The sequence below is a fragment of the Pantherophis guttatus genome, chromosome 11, assembly GCF_059756535.1.
Source record: "Pantherophis guttatus breed Tessera chromosome 11, ASM5975653v1, whole genome shotgun sequence".
NCBI classification, from domain to species: domain Eukaryota; kingdom Metazoa; phylum Chordata; class Lepidosauria; order Squamata; family Colubridae; genus Pantherophis; species Pantherophis guttatus.
The window spans coordinates 18,201,681-18,226,098 of record NC_142073.1 but is presented as its reverse complement, the minus strand read 5'-3'; the positions used below and the strand labels follow the sequence as shown (position 1 = coordinate 18,226,098).

The following is a 24,418-nucleotide window of genomic DNA, read 5'->3' as shown; positions in this document are numbered from 1 at the left end:
CAACATTAGTTTTAGCGGCTGCCAAATGTAGCTTTTAATGAGTTCAATCAGAAAAAACTAAAATGTTCTTTTCCCCCCTCACTGGAGCCTAATATGCTACTGAATTCACTAATTCCAAATACATTTTATTTGAACCTGAATGTTTGTTAAACTGAAATGAAAGATATTTAAATGTACTTTATCTTCAGATGAATTGCAACCGTTCCTCAATTCTAACTTCCTTATTGTTTTTGAGTGATAGTTCTAGTTTTAGATGTGTGTTTTGAATATTACACATAGACACATTCAAATTAATGCTTGCTTTAAACATTTGGGTTTATTATTTTTTTAAGGAGTTAGGAATACATTTTCATAATCAAAAGGCAAATACAATGAGATCATACAATGAGACAAAGACCTTTCCTGATTCCACAGTTTTACATTTGAGACAAACTTCTTAGTGGAATGTTATGACGTTAATTTAGTAGAGACTAGACTGGACACTTCCAAAATTGTAGCACTGCTCCCTTAGACTGGTGTAGTAGATCTATTCACATGGATTCTGGATAACAATAAGGAGATACTCCTTATCTGTGGGAGGAGGAAATATAAAATGATGAAACACAGCAATTTTTAATTCCACGTTTGATTTCTAATATTCCTTTTCATAATTTATTATGGTTGACACAAACAAAGCCACTACTTATTCCAGTTTCCCCATAATGGGAAGTAAAACTTCAATTTTCAATACAGTAACGTAATAGTTCAATACCATTATGATGTATAAACCAAAAAAAGCCCAAGAGAAAATCTGCTTAATATTTTACACTATCTTCCAAATGTAAACTCTTGCAATAATGGTTAATTATTGCAACTGTCTGTTAATTGGGCAAATCCATCTTGGAACAATTATTCCCATTACGTAACAAGCTGCCTTAGATCAGTTCTTCATCTCGTTCAGTATAGCCACCAGCTGGATTCAGATGCTGCCACAACCCTGACAGATAAAATAAGACTCTGCTGCCTTGATATGTCAACACTTGAAAGTCCTGGCATCAGGCAGCTTATCCTTAAAGTGATCCCCAGCTTAAATAATGTATGATTAAACAGACATTTTGTGGCAGGCCTGCAGAAATTTAAAGAACATCACCAGCCATCAAAGCAATGGCAGGGAAAAGACAAAAGTTATTACCTGGGGCAACCATAATTTCATGTTTCTTTGATCTAATCCTGAGAAAGGTGAGATCGTTCTGGGGATCAATGTCTCGGACGGTGCTCTTTGCTTTCATGGTGAGCTGATGAAGAAGGCCAGCGTACTGAACTGTGGTGGAGTTGTCGAGCGTTGTTCGGATTGGGATCCCTGAGAAAAGGAATATTAGGAATGGCTTTCAAATGTCACCAAACTTTTCAATGCTATCAATACCCTGGGCGAGAAAAAAAAAATCCAGCTGTGCCTAAACTGAGAACAGCCCATCCTCTGGTATTCAGAGGATTCCAATAAATACTAAATTAGAGGTTGACAGCACAAATTTCTTGGTCTGAAACATTTGACAGCTTCTGGAGTCATACAGAATACTATAGTTGGAAGGGACCTTGAAGGTCTTCTAGTCCAACCCTCCCCCCACCCCCCATGAAGAGAAGACCATTTATAATGCCTGTATAATCTCTTTTTAAAAATCTCCAGTGAAATTAATGGTTCTGCTCTCAGGTGATTTGGAGAATAGGTGGAGAATCCTCTCCTATCTGGAAGACAGCTACCATGTCACACCAGTCCCTCACTTCGTTAGACTAGACATTCCAAATTCCTCCAACCGATCATCGTATGCTTTAGCTCCAGTTCCCCTCATTTTCTCAGCTCTTCTTTGTACTCTTTCTAGAATCTCAGTATCTTTTTTGCCTAATGGTGACTAAATCTGGACACAGTATTCTGAGCATGGTCTCACCAAAGCAATATACAAAGGAGATGGCTTTTCAATAGGAAATGTGGAGACTCTAGAAAAGAGTGCAGAGAAGAGCAACAAAGAGGATTAGGGGACTGAAGGCTAAAACATATGAAGAACAGTTGCAGGAACTGGGTATGTCTAGTTTGATGAAAAGAAGGACTAGGGAAGACATGACAGCAGTGTTCCAATATCTCAAAGTACCTGAAGGCAGGACAAGAAGCAATGGGTGGAAACTAATCAAGGAGAGAAGCAACTTAGAACTAAGGAGAAATTTCCTGACAGTTAGAACGATTAATCAGTGGAACCAATTGCCTCCAGAAGTTGTGAAGTCTCCAACACTGGACGCTTTTAAGAAGAGGTTGGATAACCATTTGTTTGAAGTGGTGTAGGGTTTCCTGCCTAAGCAGGGGATTGGACTAGAAGACCTCCAAGGTCCCTTCCAACTCTGTTATTCTATTTTATTCTAGACATGATTCCATAAGACAGGTTGGCAATCACTGCACAAGAAATTAAAAAAATCAGATGTTTGAAGTAATTTATTAAATTTCATGTGTGCAACACTGACATCCATGAGCTTACTTTTATAGAATTGCCCTGTCAAGCAGGCCATGACTTGGGAGCTTCTCTTTCTGATACATCGCCAAGAACAGATGAAACTAATTGTTGCCGTAGGGGAGAAATCTTCCTTACAATCTCTGTTTTATGCCAGAGGCCATCCTGAAAAGGACAGAAGCTTTGGGTACTTTAATGCCCTGGGATATTAATCCGAGTGAAAGCCCATCTTTGCCAAATGAAGAGGGAGTTTTGATACTTCTGTTGGAAGGAGGGAATTATATCTAGTGCAAAAAAAAAAAAAACCACAACCCTTTATAATGTAATTATCTTGAATTTGATGCAAGAAGCTTCACAGATTTTGGCACCAAATTACCACCAGCCTATTAAAGTTGAAGGAAAAAAGTTCATGAACTTCCGTGGCTTCCAGCCCCCAGGTCTGTTTAATATCAGATGCAAGGAAGGAAAACCTCCTAGTTTTGTGGCAGTGTGAAAGGCAGCATCAGTCTGGGCAAGGCGTCAATTTAAACATGCACATATGCCAAATACAACAGACCACATCCTTGCTACAATTAACCTAATATACCTTCAGTCTAAGATCCCACTTGTTAATTGATTTCCTTGGGGATTTGTTTTACTTTTCAAAGTACTTTTTTAAGGGATTAGCATTAAATGTTCGTGGAAAGTGAACGAATGAATACAATAACTGCAAATCAACCTCCTGGTTGAGGAGTGAAGTCACTGGCTGCCATGGGGTCTATATATTCTCCATTTTCCATTCATGACTACTCTCCAAAGCTTTGAGCCAGTCTATGCTAAGACTAATTCCTAAGGAGGAATTCTCTAGCAAAATATTTTGGGGTTTCAGAACTTTGGAAGAAATCAGAGAGTAACATTATTTGAAGGTAGGCAACAATGATGGACTACATTACAAAAACCCTGATTTTTTTTATTGGAAGGAGATAGGTTTTTTTGTGCATTTTAAAAAGGTCATAACACAAATATTAAGCCAATTTGACTTTGGCCCACAACAAAACTTTTGGGAAAGTCAAGTCATATTTTCATCTAACCATTTTTGAATTGAACATTACTAGCAGGATTGAACATTACTAACAGATCCAATTCAGCAAATTGTAAAATGTTCTGCAATTATTAAAAGCAACACAATGAAATTCAAGGCCATCTGCCATCTCCTCACTATAGTATGAATGCAAATGTCCTCGTGATCTTGTGTGTTCTTTTAGCTTAAAATAACAATGCTTTTGATGTGCTTTACTAGTTACCACTTAACCTATGGAGAAATCTACATTCATTAGGTAGGGTTTTAAGTTAATTAGTTCAATAACTGCTATTGGTGATGAAAAGAAAATCATTGTGGGGAACCAAGTCAATTGTTTTGCCTGCTGTGCTGATTAATTTCAATAGAGGATGCATTGCTTAGTTCTTACCAACTTTTCAGAAGGTGGCTTCTGGTGGGTTTTGCAAGACTATACAAGGGCTTCGGTCTAAAAATAGCTGTCCACTCTTGATCTATGCTGCATAAATGCAGGCTATTTATCAAGAGCAGTAACCCATGGTTAACTGCATCCACTTGAGCCACAATCACTACACGATATTTTAGCTTAGTATGTTGTGTGACTCCAAAAATTATGTTTTTAAGAAAAATAACAAGAGTGTGCGCGTGCGTGTATGGTAGATATTTACCTTCTGCGTTTACGACGATAGTTCCAATAACTCCTTTGTGGGCCTGAATCCTTTTCAGTGTTTCCTCTACCTCTGCCTGTAAAAGAAACAAACATACTGAAGTATGAAACCTGAAAACTAGGCTGTAAGACCTCAGCTAATGTATTTTTTAACACACTACCTCTTGTCTAACTTTGGACTCTTATCTCCACAAAATAGGCAGCAACGGAGTACCAGCAAAGAAATCCTGGTGAGCAAATCTATTCCTTCCTTCCTTCACTCCCTAGCTCAGTGATGGCTAACCTTTTTGCCGTCGCGTGCCAAAAGTGGGGGGAGCGCAGGGGGGTCACGCATGTGCATGCCCACACCCATAATGCAATGCCCCCTGCCCCCCACGCATGCACATGCGACCCCCACCCCCCATGCTACCCCCGCTTTCGGCACACGATGGCACGGTGGGCCTCGTAGGCCCATTTTTCGCCCTCCCCAGACTCCAGAGGCTTTTTTGGAGCCCGGGGAGGGCAAAAACGGCCTTCCCCATCCCCCTGGAGGTCCTCCGGATGCCAGAAATGGCGCGTTTCCCGATTTCCATTGGGCCTGAAAGACCCAAAAATCAGCTGGTGGGTGCGCACGTGCTTGCTGGAGCTGAGCTAGGGCAACGCTCACATGCCCACAGATATGGCTCCACGTGCCACCTGTGGCACACATGCCATAGGTTCGCCATTATGGCCCTAGCTTATCCAATGCTTTTCATTTTGGTTCAATTATGGACGGGCACCTGCACAATCACAGCATTTTGAAAAAGAGGTGCTCTATATGAATGAACCAACTCGGAAGCAAGAGGGAGAGTTTTGTGCCATGTTAAAGACCACATGCTGAGCAGTCATGGTTGGCTGGAGTCTGTCAGTGACTTCTCTCCATGCCGTAAAAACAGAGATGAATGCATTATCCTCTGTGGTTTTCCTGCTGGCAACTGGCTCTCCCTTTTGAGGCTTCCCCTTCAAAGGAAGCAGTGGTCACAGTTAAACTACCAGTGATCCAGTTCCTCAAAATCCAGTTTAATTAAACTACTGCTCTGTTTTATCTGAGCAAGCAACAGCTTCCTTCATACACAGACTGTTTCATGAAAAACCTAGCTGTAAAAATCTATACTGCACATAGACACGGCTTATGAGACTGCAGACAAATAATTCAACTTATTTTAAACTATTCAACATAGGGTCACAGAAGGGCCTGCTTCTCTGAATTTATATGTTTATGTAAAAATGAATGAATACCAAATGATATATTTCAAACAAATCCAGGGCTAATAATTGTAAAACTTTTACATGTTATATAGCTAAAGCTGAAAAGTACCTCCTTTCCTTCCTTTAAAAATGTTATTATATATATTTATTTTACTAAGTAACATCCAAAATCAAAGAGCAAAAAACATTAAAATCAGCAAGTCATTAAAAACAGAACCTTATGGTATCGAAAAGAGTTCTGGAACTCATTTAAAGATGGGTAGAGAAGAAACTTGACTGTTGCTTTCAGAGACAATTCCTTAATGACAGTGCAAGCATTTTGATATGTTTGTTTACATACTCTTCCTGGTTTCCCAGGACTATTTTACTATGTAAAAACCAAGCAAAATACTTCATTAAAGCCCTCAACCTTTTGAATCCATAATGTCAAGTCCAGACAAGTCAAAGATCTGCATCTTAATGCATTCTATCATAATGCCATTTAGCAACTTCTCCGTTTACCTATATCTCAATAGACTCATTACTTTATCTGCCTGTCTTTGTTCTGGACAGAGGTGGGTTTCAGCAGGTTCTGACCAGTTCTGGAGAACCGGTAATGGAAATTTTGTGTAGTTTAGAGAACTGGTAGTAAAAATTCTGGCTGGCCCCACCCCCATCCATTCTCTGCCTCCTGAGTCCCAGCTGATCGGGAGGAAATGGGGATTTTGCAGTAACCTTCCCCTGGAGTGGGGAGGGAATGGAGATTTTACAGTATCCTTCCTCTGCTACGTCCACCAAGCCATGCCCACCAAGCCATGCCATGCCACGCCACGCCCACCAAGCCATGCCCACAGAACCGGTAGTAAAAAGTTTTGAAAACCCACCACTGGTTCTGGAGTATGTAAAGCATCCTCATAAGTGGGGCAAATAACCTCTAAATGCTTTTTTAAATAAAATAAAGTTAATTCAGTTGAGATCAATGGGGCTTACATAGGCAGAAGATCCATAGTTTTAGTTCTTAGATAATAACTCTCTTGCTTTTGAATTGCATGGTCTTTCCCTTCCGTGCACACTTGCTCTTGTAAGTAATGAAGATAAAAGGCTTGGAAACTCCTTTGGTGTCCTATAATGTTTTCTTGGCATGTAAGGTATGCGAACAGGGTCTTTCCCCTTCCTTACTTTCACTTTACCTAAAACCTAAGGAGGTTCCTGAGACCCTTTCCCCACTCCACCTTTCCTTAGGACTCAATTTTCATTCATCAGACCGTGGTCTGGTCTATCTCCTCCTCCCATCTTCGAAATTAAGAGTCCTTGCTTTATAGAAAAGTAACCCTCGACAGACTGAGATGGCCCTGTCCCTACCGGCCTTTCATAAGGTTGGGAAGATGTGGCTATTTCTCTAGGTGTTTGACTTACCCTGTTGTCCATCCTTGTGTTTATGATTGAGGGTGTCACTTGCCCAGGGTGCCATGGGGGCAACTGTTTTAATGATTGGCCTTTAATATTTCACGCCAAGAATACAAATCCTTCCATTTCCCCCCCCGCCCCCACCATTCATTCAGTCAGAACCGAAGAAGCTTCTTGGGTGAGAAGCGAAACGTCTTCAAGGAAAGAAAAAAAAACCCCAAAGAAAATCCGATCGCCTTTTGAAAAAAGCACTTTCTAACCTTGAAAGCCACCTACGGCCCTATCAATGGGAGACCTGGAGGACTACCCCACCCAGAATTCCCAGCCAGCCCAAGCGGGGCAGGATAAGATTCAACACCCCCGACCCGACATTGCTCTCCTCCTCCTCCTTTCCCACCCAGCCATCCGGCTCGCTCACAGACGCCCCTGCCTGCCCCATCGTTCCCAAACCCCGTCCCTCCGTTTTACCATGACGAGGCTCCAATCGAGCGGCGTCCACCGGCTAGGCCTCGGTTGCTATGGAGCCCCAACCGGAAGCGGCAGGGCGGGAGAACGGCGGAGAGGCCGGAAGTGTGATGGCGAGAAGAGGCGGAGCTTAGGTGGAGTGGCTTTTTTTTTTTTGCTCTTTGCTTCTCGGTCACATGGTCTCGGCGGCTGTCTGTCTGTCTGTCTGTCTATGCAAAGCATTGGCGCTGCAATGAAGGAGTGGGGAGAGATTTCTAGCTAGAACCAGGATAGGAAATGGGTTTAAAATCAGGGGTCTCCAACCTTGGCAACTTTAAGACTTGTGGACTTCAACTCCCAGAATTCCTCAGCCAGTTCTGCTGGCTGAGGAATTCTGGGAGTTGAAGTCCACAAGTCTTAAAAGTTGTCAAGGTTGGAGACCCCTGGTTTAAATGCTTGGAAGAAGGTTGAGGTTAGGGTGCGGTTGTCCCTATTCAAAGTTCCTGTTTCTTCAGGGTGGTTATTCTGGGGGGGGGGGTGTTTCAAATGAGAGGAGAGACCCCTCTGCCATCAAATTAGAGCACTGTCTTTCAACCTTAGCAACTTTTAAGCCTGGCGGATTTCAACTCCCAGAATTAAAATTAAAAACAATATCACTCTTCTCACTTTTTAATAAAAACAAGTTTTTTTTTCATTTAAAGAAATTAAATTTAATTTAAAAAATTAAACATCTTTAATTTAATAAATAGTAGCTTTATTATTGTAATTTTTATTTTATTTTTTTGAAAAGTTTCTCAGTTTTATTTCTTATAGACATAATATAAAATGTGCATTTTCTTATACATAATTAATCATACATATACATGTTTTCCTTAAAGAAAGCATTAAAATAAGGCATTTTAATTACATTCGGAATTGCTCTTCTACCCTTTCTTCCCTCATTTTGCAACAAACCTTCTTTTTCTACTCTTTCCCTTCCTTCCCTCCCTCCTCTCCTACTTTCTCCTTCCTCCTCTGCTACCTCATCCTACTTCACCTTCCTTTCTCCCATTCCTCTCCTTTCCCCCCTTCTTTCAAGGCTTGTTTCCTTATTTTAAAAAAGCCCCGTTAAAGAGATTGCTTTGAGTTGAAGGATTGCAACCATCCTCTAGATGGTGCTACCATTATGTTACATGGAGATAAACACAATTTCTGCTTGAAAGAGTGATTTGATTCCATGTTCCCCTTGGATCCTGGTGCAAGAATACCAACGTGCTTTCGAATGTAACTTGGGTTCAAGAATTGCGGTTGACCAGGATGAAATAGAGCTTGTGGAGTTAATTAGCAATAAGGCTTAAAAAAATAATTATGTTTTGCACAAGGATGGATTTACTTTGACAATAAATGTTAGTCCAGTCCAATTCTTTGCTTGATCCTGGATGTCTTCCTCAAACACACCTTTTGCAAGCCACTCAAGTCCAGCTAAGACAATTCAAGCCATAGCTGGTGTTTTTGATTAAATGCAGGCTGCGAGTACCTCCAGAGTGCCAGCAATTGCATCTGCGTTTGAATGCTAATGGAATTTTACCATTTTCTTTTTTTCTACAGAGAGCAGATGTAAGTCTCTGGAAATCACTCCTTTATATCGGGAGCAAATTGATAATAACTTCAGCTTGCTTGGAAATGGCACAGCCTTCTTTTTATTCCATCAGCGCAATAAGCTTACGGAGCAGTTTGTAGGGAATAAATATTTCATATTCTGCTAACTTTTCAGACCCAGTTTGAAGGAAAGTTTGAATACGACAGTTTCTCATCGGGGATCGACTCCTCTCCACCCCCCACCCCCCAAATACAGTGGCTTTGAAACCATTTATTTGTCTCAATTGTAGGGAGAGACTGGTAGCTTGGTAGTAGAACACATATTTTAAAGGTAGAATATCCTGGAGTTATCTCTGAAGGTGGCTCTCGCCTCACAATCAGGAGGCTGTGAGTTCGATCCTAGGTAGAGACAGATATTTCTCTCTCTCGGCACAATGAGAATATTCCACATTGGGGACAGGAAGGACATCCAGGCCCAGCCAGTAAACACTCGGCTCCATTCAGTTGCTTTACAGCTCTCTTTAAGCGGTTTACAGAGTCAGCATCTTGCCCCCAACAATCTGGGTCCTCATTTTATCGTCTTTGGAAGAATGGAAGGCTGAGTAAACCTGGAGCCAGCCAAGAACAAACTCCAGACTATGGGCAGAGTTTGCCTGCAATACTCCATTCTAACTACTGCGCCACCAAGGCTCCTTTAGTTTATTTTAGTTTGGCAAGATTTCTGTCTCTAGGTGAGAAACCATAAAGAGACATGCTTTGAAGCAGCCCAATGTGTATTTCTTGGTTTTTGGAATCTGACCGCAAGTTTTGTTGTCATTTACTGATATAATAGAGTTGGTAAGAGGTTTGTCAAGATACACTATAGAGATATAAGCAATACCCTGTTTCCCCCAAAATAAGACATCCCCTGATAATAAGCCCAATCAGGCTTTTGAGTGCATGGCAATAAGGCCAAGCGCTTATTTCAGGGTTCAAAAAAAATATAAGACGGGGTCTTATTTTCAGGGAAACACGGTAATACAGTTTTCTCAGTCATTTTAAACTAACATTTTAAGTATGTTACTACATGCTACCAAAGGTTCTTACAAAGTTTATTATTTAAACCATGGTTTATTGAATAAATCACATCAAGCCATAATCTATGTCTTGCCCAAACTATATGCCCACCACACCACAGTTTATTAAAGTGGGCTAAATAAATATTACAGAATCAAATGAACTAATTGGCTAATTCTGGATTATAATTTTGTGGTTTCAAAAGTGAAATTGTGTTTCCACATAATTAAGGAGTAAATCAGATGTTTCATTACCCAACTAGGCACACTTCACTGATGATGTCACCTATTTGGATAATGAAATGTCTGCAAGAAAACAACCAGGCTCACAGAACACCAGGGACCCCACAATTCTACCCTGAACTAGTCTCTTCTGTGTCGGATCTTCATTTCATAAAGCTACTTGTTCAGTTGTTGGGCCCGCCAGCGGCCTACACAGATTGTTACTGATCCCGACGACGAGGAGGCTGGTGTGGTGCTGCACCACACCAGCCTGTGCAGCTGCAGCCTGTGCAGCCGGCGCTCGAGTCAGACAGCGAGGAGGCTGAAGAAGATGTGATGCCAGGGGCAAGGATTCAGCCAGGGCCTTCAGAACTCCAGAGGCTCCTTTAAGTGAAGAGGATGAAGAGGAGGAGCCTCTTCTCGATGCACGGGCGCGCAGAGCTGCCAAAAGACAGGAGTGGCTCCTCAGGAGGAGGTCTCCTCGGGAGTAAGGCTTGGGGCTAATTGGCCACTCCCTTAGCCTATTTAAGAAAGAACGCAGCTTGCAACAAGCTGCAGGAAACAACTTCAGTTCGCTAATCATCGCATTGGGATTTCTCTACAACCTTGCTTCTGGGCTTTTTGCCAACTCCAGTAAGACTCTGAATCTTATCTGTGGAATTCTGGCAGGCTGTTAAGAACGCTTTTTAACAGCCGGCATTTGATAAAACTGCGTTATTTGAGTAAACTAAGTTTTTTTCAGAGTTTGTGTATGCTGTGTTCTTTGGGATCTGTAGCTGGGGCAGAACATCAGTGTAAAAAAGTTCTGTGCTGACATCTGTCTTGCAGGTCCTCAGAAGTTTTGTTCCTCTGCAAAATAAATAAATAAATAAATTTTCACGATTGCACTGAATGGAGCAATGCATTAAGCGACCCAGCCTAGCCTCACCGGTTGAATTTCTCCTTCATGTGGCATTGTAACTTAGTGAACCTCTAAATGCTTTAGTTACCTTCTCTGCCTCTCTGACAGCTTGCTAACCAAATGCATTATTCAGTTCAATCTCTCAGCAGCCCAGAGGCTGCAAAGGACAGACGGTGCTAAATCTACGCAGAAATCTCTGGACACAATGTCAGAATAACATTCCTTTGATGGATCTGCCACTCCAAGAGTGCTGCGCAGGAAAAGCAAGTTAATAAATAACATACTAGTTTTGACATCTGAGAAGAACGGGGAACCCTACTGCTCTGCTGCTTTTTGGTGGGAGGAACAGGGGAGGGAAAAAAACAACAACAAACCACGCTCCTGCTAGCTTCAGAGCTGGTGAGATGCTTTCATTAGGCCTGGGTGTAAATAAAAGCCAAGGAAATGTTCATTGCTTGTAGGAGCCTAAGTAACGGAAATGTAAATAAGGGTGTCTGTCTTCCCAAACTCTCTTCTTGAGTATGATTCATGAGTTTCCTTGTGGAATTTCAAATGGATTCCCGGGTGCAATTGTCAATAACTTGGTGATCCATAATGCACAGACAGCAGTTGCTCTTCTTGACTCCTGAATGTTAAAGGTGATGGAGCTCCTAGAAGATTTGGTGTAGGTATTACCCAGCAACAGCCTTTCATGCTTCTTGGCTTACATTACCCCATTTAACTCTTTAACAGCCAGCAAGTGTAAGTGGAAAATTGCTTCTTTATGCTTACGTGCATGGACCTTATTTTGGTGTAACACTGTGAGGAGCAGTCTCCATAATTTCGTTCTGATCTTTCTATTCCTCACAAGTTTCCTCCAACTGGTACCTTTTAGAAGTTTTGAGACTAGAAAGCACAGGGGAATTCTGGGAGCGTTGCTCCCAAAATATCACAGAATCCCCAAGTTGGGGAAGGAATCAGTGGTGGGTTTCAAAATTTTTTACTACCGGTTCTGTGGGTGTGGCTTGGTAGGTGTGGCATGGCTTGGTGGGCGGGGCAGGGGAAGGATACTGTAAAATCTCCATTCCCACCCCACTCCAGGGGAAGGATACTGCAAAATCCCCATTCCCTCCTGATCAGCTGGGACTCTGGAGGCAGGCAATAAATGGGGGCAGGACCAGTTAGAGGTGGTATTTACCGGTTCTCCAAACTACTCAAAATTTCTGCTACCGGTTCTCTAGAACTGGACAGAACCTGCTGAAACCCACCTCTGGAAGGAATTCATCCTGTTTTTGAAGATGTCCAGCTTTCATCTTTCTACAGTCTTATGGGGTAGTTAGGAAGACAAATGTTGTTGGTTCACAGTAACGGAGTTGGAAGGGACCTTAGAGATCATCTAGTCCAGCCCCCGCTCACGCAGGAGACCTGTGTTAGGGATTCGAGCCACCGAACTGCCGACCTTTCTGATCGACACAGTAGGTAAACCCACAGTTTCTTGATCTGTAATCTATTGAACAAACTGGAGTTGATTGGTCCCTGCTGAAAATTGGAGGACACATTTCAGTCCAATTTTAGTATCCTGCCCAGGAGTCTTCTAAAACCTAGAACTCTCATGTTCCTACCTGAAGCTGTAGCTCTTAATAGGCACAGTATAACTAAGTTTCAAATCCAATAATTTTCTCCAAGTTCCAGTAAAGGAGAATATTTGTAGCTCAGGATTGAAATGAAGGATCCTTGGTGCTCTCTTCCAGTTGAACAGAAGAACAGAATGAGAAGAATTTGGAGCTAGCACTGATGGGGTTACCTAGTTTGGGTAATGAAAGATCTTCAAGAAAACAACCAGACTCTGAGATCAGCAAGGATCCCTCATTTCTCCAAATTCTCCTATCCTCCTCTTTCAGAATCTGTCCTCAGTTGAATTACCATATTTTTCAGAATATAAGATGCTCTGGACTATAAGACGCACCTACCTTTTTTGGGGAGGAAAACAAGAAAAAAAAATCTGCCTCTGCCTCCCAGCAATTTGCCTCCTTGCAGCAAACAGCCTGGTCAGCTTCAGCTTCAGCCTGATTAGCACAAGCAGCTGATTGTCGGTTGGATCGGCTTCCCGAAGATCACCTGTTTCAGGCTGCAGAGATTGCCATAGCCTATTGCCGCCTCCGCATGCCCCATTTTCTGGGGGGCCCATGGGTGGGCGGGGCTACATTCGGTGTATAAGACGCATCCAAATTTTCACACTCTTTTAGGGGGTGAAAAAGTGCGTCTTATACTCTGAAAAATACGGTAGTCCATAAATCCCGATCTTGTATAAAACTTGACAATTGAACTAAGAGGCTCAGTTCCTTGAGTTTTTTTTCCCAAGGTAAGTAACATCAGGAAAGTGCTAGCTTTATTTTTATTTTGTTCCAAATGCTTCTGATTCTGTTCGTTTTTGTTTTTATTATGTTTCCAGCCAGCTGCACTGTTACCGTTATTATGCCAAGATGAATTATTTTGATTATTGCCAACAGGCTCTCTTCTTATAATTTTAAGCCCTTCATTTAGGAATCATCTGTTCTCTCACCTCATCTACATGAACGCAAAAGGAAAAAAAAAACGGCTTTCTTTTTCTTTCTAGTCATCTTCCTACCAGCAGCTGTTGTGAGAGGAAAAATAGCAACATAAAAGTTGAAGACAATTTGACATCAAAACTGTTATCCCATTTGGGTAACTTAACTATGGAGAGTGCTTCTATTTGTGGCAATCGTTTTGCATGTGTATATATCCATTCGCACGTGCAAAAAATAGCTTTGCTACAAGTTTTACTTGACAGTATTCTGGGTTTTTTTTTTCTGGTGCAGGCACTAAAATGGCTCAAGTGGAGAAGCTAAGATATGATGGTTGGTTCCTTGTAAACCATTCTAGTCAACCTGGAGACCCCTTTATATCTGCAAACCAGAGGTGGGTTGCAGCAGGTTCTGACCAATTCTGGAGAATCGGTAGCGGAAATTTTGAGTAGTTCGGAGAACCGGTAGTAAAAATTCTGACTGGCTCCACCCCCATCTATTCTCTGCCTCCCAAGTCCCAGCTGATCGGGAAGAAATGGGGATTTTGCAGTATCCTTCCCCTGGAGTAGGGTGGAAATGGAGATTTTACAGTATTCTTCCCCTGCCACACCCACCAAGCCATGCCCACAGATCTGGTAGTAAAATTTTTTGAAACCCATCAATATTTATTTAGTCTTGTCTGCCCAAGCACTTTTTGGAGCCTTTTCTGTGGCTCACTTCTACATTATAAATAATTATAAAAAAGAAGGTAAATAATTACAATATTTTAATGTAAAAAACAACTTAGCTAAAAGCTTTTTGATTATATTATTACTTATTGTTATCATATCATTATTATTGTTATTAGCTTGTACGCCAATGTTTAAAACCACTCTTCTTTTTTGGTCTTTTTTATTTATAAATGGTATACCCTGACAATGCACTGTTTTTCAAAAAAGTATTTATGAATAAAATTTATAAAAAAGAAAAAAAGAAAAAAAAAAGTCCCCTGAATGGACTCACAATTGGGTTGCTTTGGTTGGGCATGTTGTGTTATAGCCCTTCAACCCTCTTTCTTTCCTCACTCTCACCTCCAGACTTCCTTAGTTTAGGCATCAGAAAGAAATTACGTGTTAGTGAGGATTACAGAGATTACAGATTAACAGAGTTGGAAGGGACCTTGTAGATCATTTAGTTCCCCCACCTGCCCAAGCAGGAGACCCTACACCATTTCTGACAAATGGCAGTCCTGTCTCTTCTTGAAAGCTTCCAGTGATGAAGCTCCCACAACTTTTGGAGGCAACTTCTGTTCCATTAGTTGATTGCTCTCATTGTCAAACAATTCCTCATTTCCAGGTTGAATCTCTCCTTGATCAGTTTCCATCCTTTGTTCCTTGTCTGGCCTTCGGGTGCTTTGGAAAATAGCTTGACCCCTTCCTCTCTGTGACAGCCTCTCAAATATTGGAAGACTGCTATCCTGTCTCCCCTGGTCCTTCTCTTCACTAGACTAGCCATGCCCAGTTCCTGCAACCATTCTTCATATGTTTTAGCCTCCAGTCCCGTAATCATCTTGGTTGCTCTTCTCTGCACTCTTTCTAGAATCTCAACATCTTTTTTTATAATGTGGTGACCAAAACTGGATGCAGAATTCAAGGTATGGTTTTACTGAGGCTTTATAGAGTGGTATTAGTACCTCACTTGATCTTGAATTAACTCAGTGGTGGGATTCAAGTAATTTAACAACTGGTTCTCTGCCCTAATGATTTCTTCCAACAACCAGTTTGCCAAACTGCTCAGAAAGTTAACAACTGGTTCTCCCCAAGTGGTGCGAACTGGCTGAATCCCACCACTGAATTAACTATATAGTTTAGTTTCTAGTAAGCATGGAATGCCTAGTTAAGACAAAAGTGGGAAATAGTTTTTCAGGGCTGATTACTTCCTATAGGTGTCTGGTTGGCCTCAGTGGGGAAAAAAATAAAGACTCTGATGAACTCTCAACTTAATCTAATTTAGCTCCTTCTTAGAGCTTTGGATCTGAGCTGTTGATTAAGGAATATAAAACCATTTTGCTGAAGCTTTCCAAGATTTTCCAAATCTGCATGGAAATGCCGCAGATGCAACTTGAGGTTTTTTTTGCAAGCAAAGCAGACACTCTTCCATTTCCTCCCCTCCCTTCCTGCGTGGAGTTGGATACTAGTGGTGATGCGCCAAAAGATTTGCAAGTCATGATCCAAACTGTATCATTTATATAAATTAATTTGGTAGAGTTCATGTGGTTGCTCCCAATCTATGATTTTCCTTTCGGTTATATTCAATATTAAAATCACAGTATATTGGCCATTCTTTTTGAGAAAGTCTGGGCCAGGCTCCAAAAACCAAGAAAGGCACGTTGAGTTAATTTTTAAAATTAATTTATTTGTATGCCGCTTTCATTTTTATAATTTTTAAAAATAATTTTTATTCAACATTTTTAACCTTTAAAATCACAATGATACTATTACAGCTTCCCGTTATCGGAATTTTTTCTTAATTTCAACTTATCCATAGGCCTATTGTTTTATACATATGCATTCTTATTTCATAGTTGCTTATTTGTATAATATATACAATATTTACCTGTCTACTAAACTCTAAATATATATTTTTTTTGTTTTGTTATTTTTCCTATACATTCACTATACATTAATTTTTGACTTCTTTTCAAGCCAATTATACCACCTGTTCCACGTCTCATAATACACTCTTTCCTCTCTGTCCCCTAATTCCATCGTTAATGTGTCCATTTCTGCACATTCTAGCACCTTTTTTTATGATCATTGCATTTGATGGAGTGTTTTCTTGCTTCCAATTTTGGGCGAATGTAATTCTGGCTGCACTGATTATAAGGAGCATGATATATTGAATTTCTTTACTTACATTTCCCTTTATTATACCCAAAAGGAATAACTCTGGCTTCATATCAATTTTTGGTCCAATAATTTCCTTCAGATTAGCATGGCCTCTGCACTTTTATTTTTATAAATAACTCAAGGCAGTTAACGTATCCAACACACCTCCCTCCTCCTATTTTCCCCACGACAACCACTCTGTGAGTTGAGTTGAGCTGAAAGGGGGCTGGTCCCAGGTCATCCACTGGCCTTTCTTGGCTAAGGTGGTATTAGTACTCGCAGTCTCCTGATGTTGGCCAAAAATCAATCAACTGACTTTTCATATGGCTAAGGGGAGACTTGAACTCATAATCTCTTGCTTTCCAGTCTGGTGCCTTAACCACTAGACCAGGGGTCTGCAACCTTAAACACTCAAAAGAGCCATTTGGACCCGTTTCCCACAGAAAACAACAACAACAACAACAAAAAAACACCGGGAGCCACAAAACCCTTCCCGTGCCTGACTATTTCTTGAGCGGCTACAAAACTAGCATATTTAGTTGCATTAAAGGTTCTGTTTTCTTCTGAAACTTTTTTTTTCTTGGATTTATCCATGGTTGGCCTACTGGGGTTGAAAAGCTTAATAAATTGTGTGCCGGCAGGTGTCACACATTGGCGGTTGTGACGCATATTTTGAGTGACAGGGAGCCACAGCAGAGGAGTGAAAGAGCCACATGTGGCTCCAGAGCCGCAGGTTGCTGACCCCTGCACTAGACCAAACTGACTATCAATTCAAATTCAATTCAAAGCAGTTTCCTTTATTGGTTCTTACCTGTAGACAGAAATCTTGGCAAACTAAAGCAGATTACTTGCACCATTAAACATATATCCCGGGAATGATTAGGGAGGAGTTGTCCTCGCCTCCTTTCTCCCACACAAGATCTGATGTCTCTTGTTCCTCTGGAACAGAGCCCCTCCCTCTTGGGAATCCAGACAACATTCCATCACTGTTTGAGACTCCAGGAGTTGCATCTTCGTTCTATTTGAGAGCAACAGCAGAAGAACAGCCGATGCCTCCAGGTTCTCCTAGAAAGCTCCGCATCTAGCTGGCCCTGTGGGAGAAAGGGCACAATTTTTAAGAGGAGTTTTTGTCTGCTCCAACAGGCACCTCTTTTAGGTTGACATGTAACACAATCCGTTTACTAAGAACAAAATGTTTTAACGCTGTCATCGTAATAAATGATTTGAACCAGAGTTAGTGGAGTGTTACTGTGTGCCTTTGTCCCCCTGCTTTGGTGGTAAACTTAAACTAAATTACATGGATAGTTTTAATTAAATTTGAATTGGCTGGGGTTTTATACCATTTTAAAGGCCGCTTGAGACCCTTGAGTTGCATTTAAAATGGAGTGTTGTAATTAGTGAGTTCTACATTTATTATAGTAGTAACTGCACTTTAATGAATTTATTTAGTACTAAACAAAGCTGCTCTAAACAGTTCTGATTACAGAAGGCTGTTAACTTCAGCAGTATATTTATTCCTTCTCTTAATTCTGTATATCTTTGAATTTTTGGTTACTTAAATTGGGACTGGATAATTAGAAATGGAGCAGGGAGGGAGTGCTTATTAATTCATTTTATATTCAAGGCAGGAGAATTTTCCTTTGTGTGTGCTCACCCTTGTGGAGGAGGAAGCATAAGGAGAGGAGAAGGAGGAAGAGGAGGAAGAGGAGGAAAAGGAAGAGGAGGAGGAGGAGGAGGAGGAGGAGGAGGAGGAGGAGGAGACAGATGGAGATGATATCTAAATGAAAGCGATAAAGGTGTTTCAGAGAATGCAGGCGTGCCAATGTTATCCCTATGGACAACTTCTTAAAGAGGAGTTACTATTTATTCACTATATCTTATATTATTCTTCAATTGGACTCTGATAAACAGAAGCAACACTGCAAGTACAGGAATATCAGATTTAAAAAGTACGTGGACATGAAAACTGAAATTATTAAAATTTCAAAACTTGGCTAGAGAGATTTGCATGAAAAGTTCCCCTCCAGGAGAAAAGAGACAAGGACAAACATTAGTTACTAAGGATTGCATTCTGTAGGCTGGGTGTAATGTATGGAAGGTCCTCCTTCTAGATGCTTGCTTAAGGTCTTCTGGAGATGTCGAGGCTTCAAAAAGTCTACTGACAATGTTGATGTCTGGATAATGTATTTCCTCATACTAAGACAGTTGTAGGATGATAAGCATAGTTCTAGTTTCAGTATACAGTCCTAATGCTGGGAAGATTGAGGGCAAAAGAAGAAGGGATGACATAGAACGAGATGGCTGGATGGAGTCACTGAAGCAGTCGGCGTGAGCTTAAATGGACTCCAGAGGATGGTAGAGGACAGGAAGGCCTGGAGGAACATTGTCCATGGGGTCACGATGGATCGGACACGACTTCACAACTAACAACAACAACAACAACAACAACAAATTAAAATGGCATTGCAAACACATAAGAGAGATTACTGTATTAGCACTAAAAAAAAAAAAAAGCTTTGAAATCAGCCTTTGGGGAAGAATTCAAAAGTGTTCAGTAAATGGTACAGAGACTGGCTAAATCATCCGATGAGTTTTCTTAGCTGAAGCTGATTCTCCACATTCTTCACATAGTGGTTTTTTTTTTCGATTGTTCAAAAATATTTCATATTTTTATACCAGTTAGAAAATAGATTTTTAAAAATCCATTCAAATGGCCTAACAATGTATTGATAAATTTGTGCTGAGGAAGAGTAAAATGAGCACGTAAATGTAGCTCTTTGAGAACAACACAAAAATGCTTTTTGCTGCCTTTTCTTGTTGTTGTTGTTTTAATTATTATTTTGTTTGAACCTTCAAACATTAACCAGTCTGAACAATTGTTTAGGTTTTTGAGATGAGCCAAGCAAGTTGGTTAGATGCTTTCATCTAGCTGTGACAACTGATTAGGAGAATGCCAAAATTCTCCTGCATGATGACAAGATATTGTTGTCTCCTATTCAGAATGAATCACATTCATCCAGTTTTGAAGTGGAGAGGACTTTCACATATGGGTGGCATCCATGTAATTAGACGTGTGATCCCACCATTCAGGAAAGCATTTGCTTCTTATGAAAATCATTTATAACTGCTCTTATGAGCCGGGGTGGCGCGGTGGTTAGAGTGCAGAACTGCAGGCTACTTCTGCTGACTGCCAGCTGCCTGCAATCTGGCAGTTCAAATCTCACCAGGCTCAAAGTTGACTCAGCCTTCCATCCTTCCAAGGTCAGTAAAATGTTGAGGGCAGTAGGCTGACTCTGTAAACAGCTTAGAGGGGGCTGTAAAGCACTGTAAAGCAGGGGTGAAATCCAGCATGTTCTGACAGGTTCTGGAGAACCAGTAGTGGAAATTTTGAGTAGTTCGGAGAACCGGCAAATACCACCTCTGGCTGGCCCCAGAGTGGGGTGGGAATGGAGATTTTGCAAAATCCTTCCCCCAGGAGTGGGGATTTTGCAGTATCCTTCCCTTGCCACTCCCACCAAGCCACACCACACCACGTACACCAAGCCACGCCCACAGAACCGGTAGTAAAAAAAATTGGATTTCACCACTGCTGTAAAGCAGTATATAAGTCTAAATGCTGTTGCTATTGCTAAGCCAAAAACATCTATTTCAGGGGTGGGTTCTACTTACCTTTACTACCGATTCGCAATGGGCCCGCGCGCGCCTGCTCGTTTCGCTCGTGCAGAAGCATTTTTATGATGTCAGGGTTGGTGGGCGGAGCCTCCCACCAGTTTTACTACCGGTTCTATAGAACCGGTGTGAACCAGGGGCAACCCACCACTGATCTATTCCCTCTTTCAGCTGCTCACTGATGAAGTTTGCTTGCTGAATGAAAACACTAAGAATCCCCTATTCCTATAGGTTATTTACTTCACAGAAACGTCTCTCTTTACTCTTCCAGTATCCTTCATTTTGAACTCTCTCTCTCTCTCTCTCTCTCTCTCTCTCTCTCTCTCTCTTTTTGTTGCCTTACAGCTTCTAATAATTTCATTGCCTGTTGCCTTTGATTTATGCTGGCCTGACGGTGAAGAGGAACTCTTCCAAACTGTCAGTTTGTTTTCTGTGGAGGGATTTATGCAATGTGGCTTTCTTTTGCTGTATGTTTTTGCCACGTTTTCTGAAATGTAAATTGGGATTGTCTGCACATCCTGGATCTCGCAGGGGCTCGCATGATTGCCCCTTGGTTTTGAAGAAGCAACTGTGAAGAACTCATTTGCATCCATCTCTATAGCTTGTTTTTGCACCAGTCTAAGAGAAATCAAACACATCATCATACCTTCCATCCCATTTGCCTCTTCTCTCGTACCAGTTTTTCTTCTATCTTTGAACTCTAGAGGCTAAGATATTCCTCTCTCTTTTTTTTTCATAGTTTGCATTAAATGAGTTTTCCCTTCTTTTATTCAAGAGTACCTTCTGTTGTAGAGCTGTCAATATGGGCTGATTTAGCTCTTCTAATGTGGCTTGGAAATTAACCTGATGTGTTCATTAGAACTGGGTCTTTGCATCTCAAAGATTTTAAGAAATTTGTTGGAGGTGGGTTTGGGGGAGAATAATAATTCTAATTTATTAAGAGATCCTTTTTCAAGGACCCGATCGTAGAGAAAATAAAATTACGAACAGGGAAACTTGTCAACGTTGTTGTCTTCTTTGCATTCCTCACTCCCCCCCCCCAAGAAAACAAATTCATTTTTACCTTGCATCAATTTGCATTTTTAAGAATATTTGCTTGTGAATTTGTGCATACTTTCATGGATATTTCTCTGAATGGGTTCCAAATAATAGAATAGAATAGAATATATATATATATGTATATACAATACATAATTGTGTATTTATTTATGTATTTATCTTGTAATGAATGCTATAGGTTTGCCATCACGGCTCTAGAAGGATGTTGGGTGGGATTCATGGATGGCACTGAGCAAGAGAAGAGCAGAAGAGGGGTTCCTCACTTGAGTGAGCTCAGACAAAATAACTTGTTAATTGAGTTTAGCATTTTGATAATGGAAAGAAGCGCATCCTTATGGTGCCTTCTTGGTGGGTGCTGAAGACAATGGCCAGCGAGCATATTTATGTAGCGGTACTACTGGCTATATGGTATATACTGGCTATACAGGGACGTTGTGGCTCAGTGACTAAGACGCTGAGCTTGTCGATCGAAAGGTCGGCAGTTCAGCGGTTCGAATCCCTAGTGCCGTGTAAGGGGGTGAGCTCCCGTTATTTGTCCCAGCTTCTGCCAACCTAGCAGTTTGAAAGCACATAAAAAATGCAAGTAGAAAAATAGGGACCACCTTTGGTGGGAAGGTAACAGCATTCCGTGCATGTTTGGCATTGAGTCATGCTGGCCACAGAGACATCTTCGTGGCTCTTCGGCTTTGAAACGGAGATGAGCACTGCCCACTAGAGTCGGGAACGACTAGCACATATGTGCAAGGGGAACCTTTACATTTACTACCGGCTATAATATTCATAATATCCAAAATATCCTAAATAGCATTATAAGTTATAATGCTATTTAGGCTATTTTTATTTTTTTAACATTATTTTTATATCATCCTATTTCTCAAGGAACATGTTAAGTTAAGACAGAGTTGTATAGTGATTTTTTTTTTTTTTGACTGAGATGAGCCAATCTTTCCTTGCACTGTATAACTCCAACATAAAGCGAGAGTTGATTTTTCTTTTGACGGAAATGCTAATCAGGGAAATGCAGCCATGGATTTCTTACCAGTAAATGTGAATTCTGATCACATCTTTCTCACTGACAACATTATTTGTTTTCATTTTTACAGTTATAGCAGTAAAAATATTGTCAACCGTATCATTACAATGTTTAAGTACTTAAAATGTAGGCTAACCCATAAATATAATAACTGAATGCGTGCAAGCATATAAAATATCTTTGGCAAATGTTTGTTTGTAACTTGGACTAAATCTTTTCACCAAGGGATGGATTGGACATAAGGAATAAAGAAAAGTTGAGATCTACTATTTAAAAATATGTATTGAATTTTCTATATTATATCTTTACATATCTTGGCTCCAAAGATACATATTGTTCAGGGGTGAAATGCTCCCGGTTCAGACCGGATCGGATGATCCATTAGCGATGGCGGCAGGTAGTTCAGAGAACCAGTAGCAAAAATCCCTGCCCCCCCCCCACCCATGCCCACCCAATAGCCCGGTTGCCCATGTTAGAAGAAATATCCTTCTGGGTTCAGCTCCAAGCAGGGAAAAAGACATTGGAAACATGGAGACTGCTTAGAAAGATGGTTTAATGGTGGACAGGATCACATGGTTTGAGTTCCTGAACAGAAAAGGGCCGAGATGCAGTGAGTCCCCGGGTTTTATGCCCTCTCTGGCTTTGAACTTCCTGGGCCCCCGAAAGAGTATCCTGATTGGTTGTCAGGGGTGGGGGTCTTAGCTAGCCTTGCTGGCTGGTGTAATCTTCCCAGGTGCCATGTGGTGAGTTTCTGTTGCTAGATGGGTCCTATTGTGTTAGTTTCTGTTGCTAGATGGGTCCTATTGTGTTGCAGATGATGGTCCATTGACAAAGATGAGAGGGAATTGAGTTTCTGCCTCTGGCCCATTGACGAAGTGTGGGGGGTGGGGCAAGAAGGTGGGATCTGCTTCATCTTTAAAACATGCTTCTCTATTTCTCATCCAGGGAAACATAATATTCTGCCTTTTTAATATTTCCCAAAATATTTCATTCCTCTAGGAAAGGGGTGGGTGCTAACTTCCTACACCCACTTGATTGCTTGGCCGTTTGCTGCTTCCTTTGGGCTCGCTCGCTTTTCCTGGCTTGCTTTGGCTGCTGCAATCCATTGCATCAGCTAGCAGCTGAATCTGCCTGCCTGCAATCAATCCAATTGGTGAGCAACTCTATCTGCCTCCCTTGTGCCTTAAATTGGATAAGTAACTGGATTGTTTTTTTGGGAGGGAGAGCTTTTAAAAAAATAGTTAATTGGGGTTTTTTTTAAGGAGTTTTATCTTTTTTTTAGATACAGCAATTTAAAGTTAAGGAAGTTTTAAATTTAGCTGCTTTTATCTAAAAATATAAATTAAATAGAATAAAATAATAAAATAAAATATTTGTGCAGTTTTCTGAGATTTGGTGTGTTTCTGTAATGTTTCACTAACTACACAAACACACAAATCTCACAAAGCTGTATGTGGCATTTTGTGTAGAAAAAGTGTGAAACTTGGTTTTGAGCTTTTTATGGCTGTGTGAGGTTCCTGCTTGTTGAAGGGGCCATTTTGGGTCAAGTGCAGCAGCTTTTACATTGTGTGTGAGTCAGTTGTGTTGTGTTCTGTTGTGTATGTGTAAAGTGTGAGATTTTTGATACGTCTTATTGTTTTGTGTATTTTGTTTATTATTTTTATTATTTATTATTATTGGCCATGCCCACCGGGTCACCTGACCACCAAGTCACACCCACCGGGTCACCTGACCACCAAGCCACGCCCACCAATGGTTCACACCCACAGAACCGGTAGGGAAAATTTTTAGATTTCACCCCTGATATTGTTTTGAAGACAGACTGGTTTGACAAAATGCATTGGTACTATATGTGAATTTGCACATATGATCACGTGATGTTTTGCAATGTTTTTCCCTTTGTGAAGCTGGGGTGGGAGTGGCCTGCACATGACCCATCCGGCCCGTGGGCCCCCAGTTTGACACCCCTGCCTTATCATCTTTCTTGCTCTTCTCTGCACACTTAATCCTTCTTATTCTTTTAAAATTAATTTAAAATTAATTATTTAATTATTAATCCTTCTCATTCTAACTGGTGCACAAATTTTGAGGTGTTAAGGACTATAGCTGTCTCTTAGGCTCTGAATCCCATCCAGTTCATAACCCATCAAAATTAGGCTAACTACAAAATGAAAAAACAATTCTATCTATGTCACAAATCTGCCTCCTTGCATTTATCCACATGTGTGATATTCAGTTGCAGCTACTCTTTGAAGTAGTTAATTGTGGAAGATCA

General features: G+C 40.9%; 1 protein-coding gene across 2 annotated transcripts; it reads right to left on the bottom strand.

Annotated features, from left to right (window-relative positions):
• Positions 1-297: 297 nt before the first annotated feature.
• Positions 298-7,381, bottom strand: DYNLRB2 (dynein light chain roadblock-type 2). 2 transcript variants are annotated; one of them, XM_034425414.3, is made up of 4 exons: positions 7,259-7,381; positions 4,179-4,254; positions 1,172-1,339; positions 298-570 (listed from the first exon to the last, which is right to left on the bottom strand). In XM_034425414.3, the coding sequence occupies exons 1-4, from the start codon at positions 7,259-7,261 to the stop codon at positions 527-529; spliced, it is 291 nt and encodes a 96-aa protein (XP_034281305.1). In that variant the 5' UTR covers positions 7,262-7,381; the 3' UTR covers positions 298-526. The 2 variants fall into 2 exon arrangements, with proteins under 2 accessions (XP_034281305.1, XP_060537564.1); XM_060681581.2 differs by lacking the exons at positions 4,179-4,254; positions 7,259-7,381 and adding an exon at positions 2,502-2,634.
• Between the last annotated feature and the right edge of the window lie 17,037 nt (positions 7,382-24,418).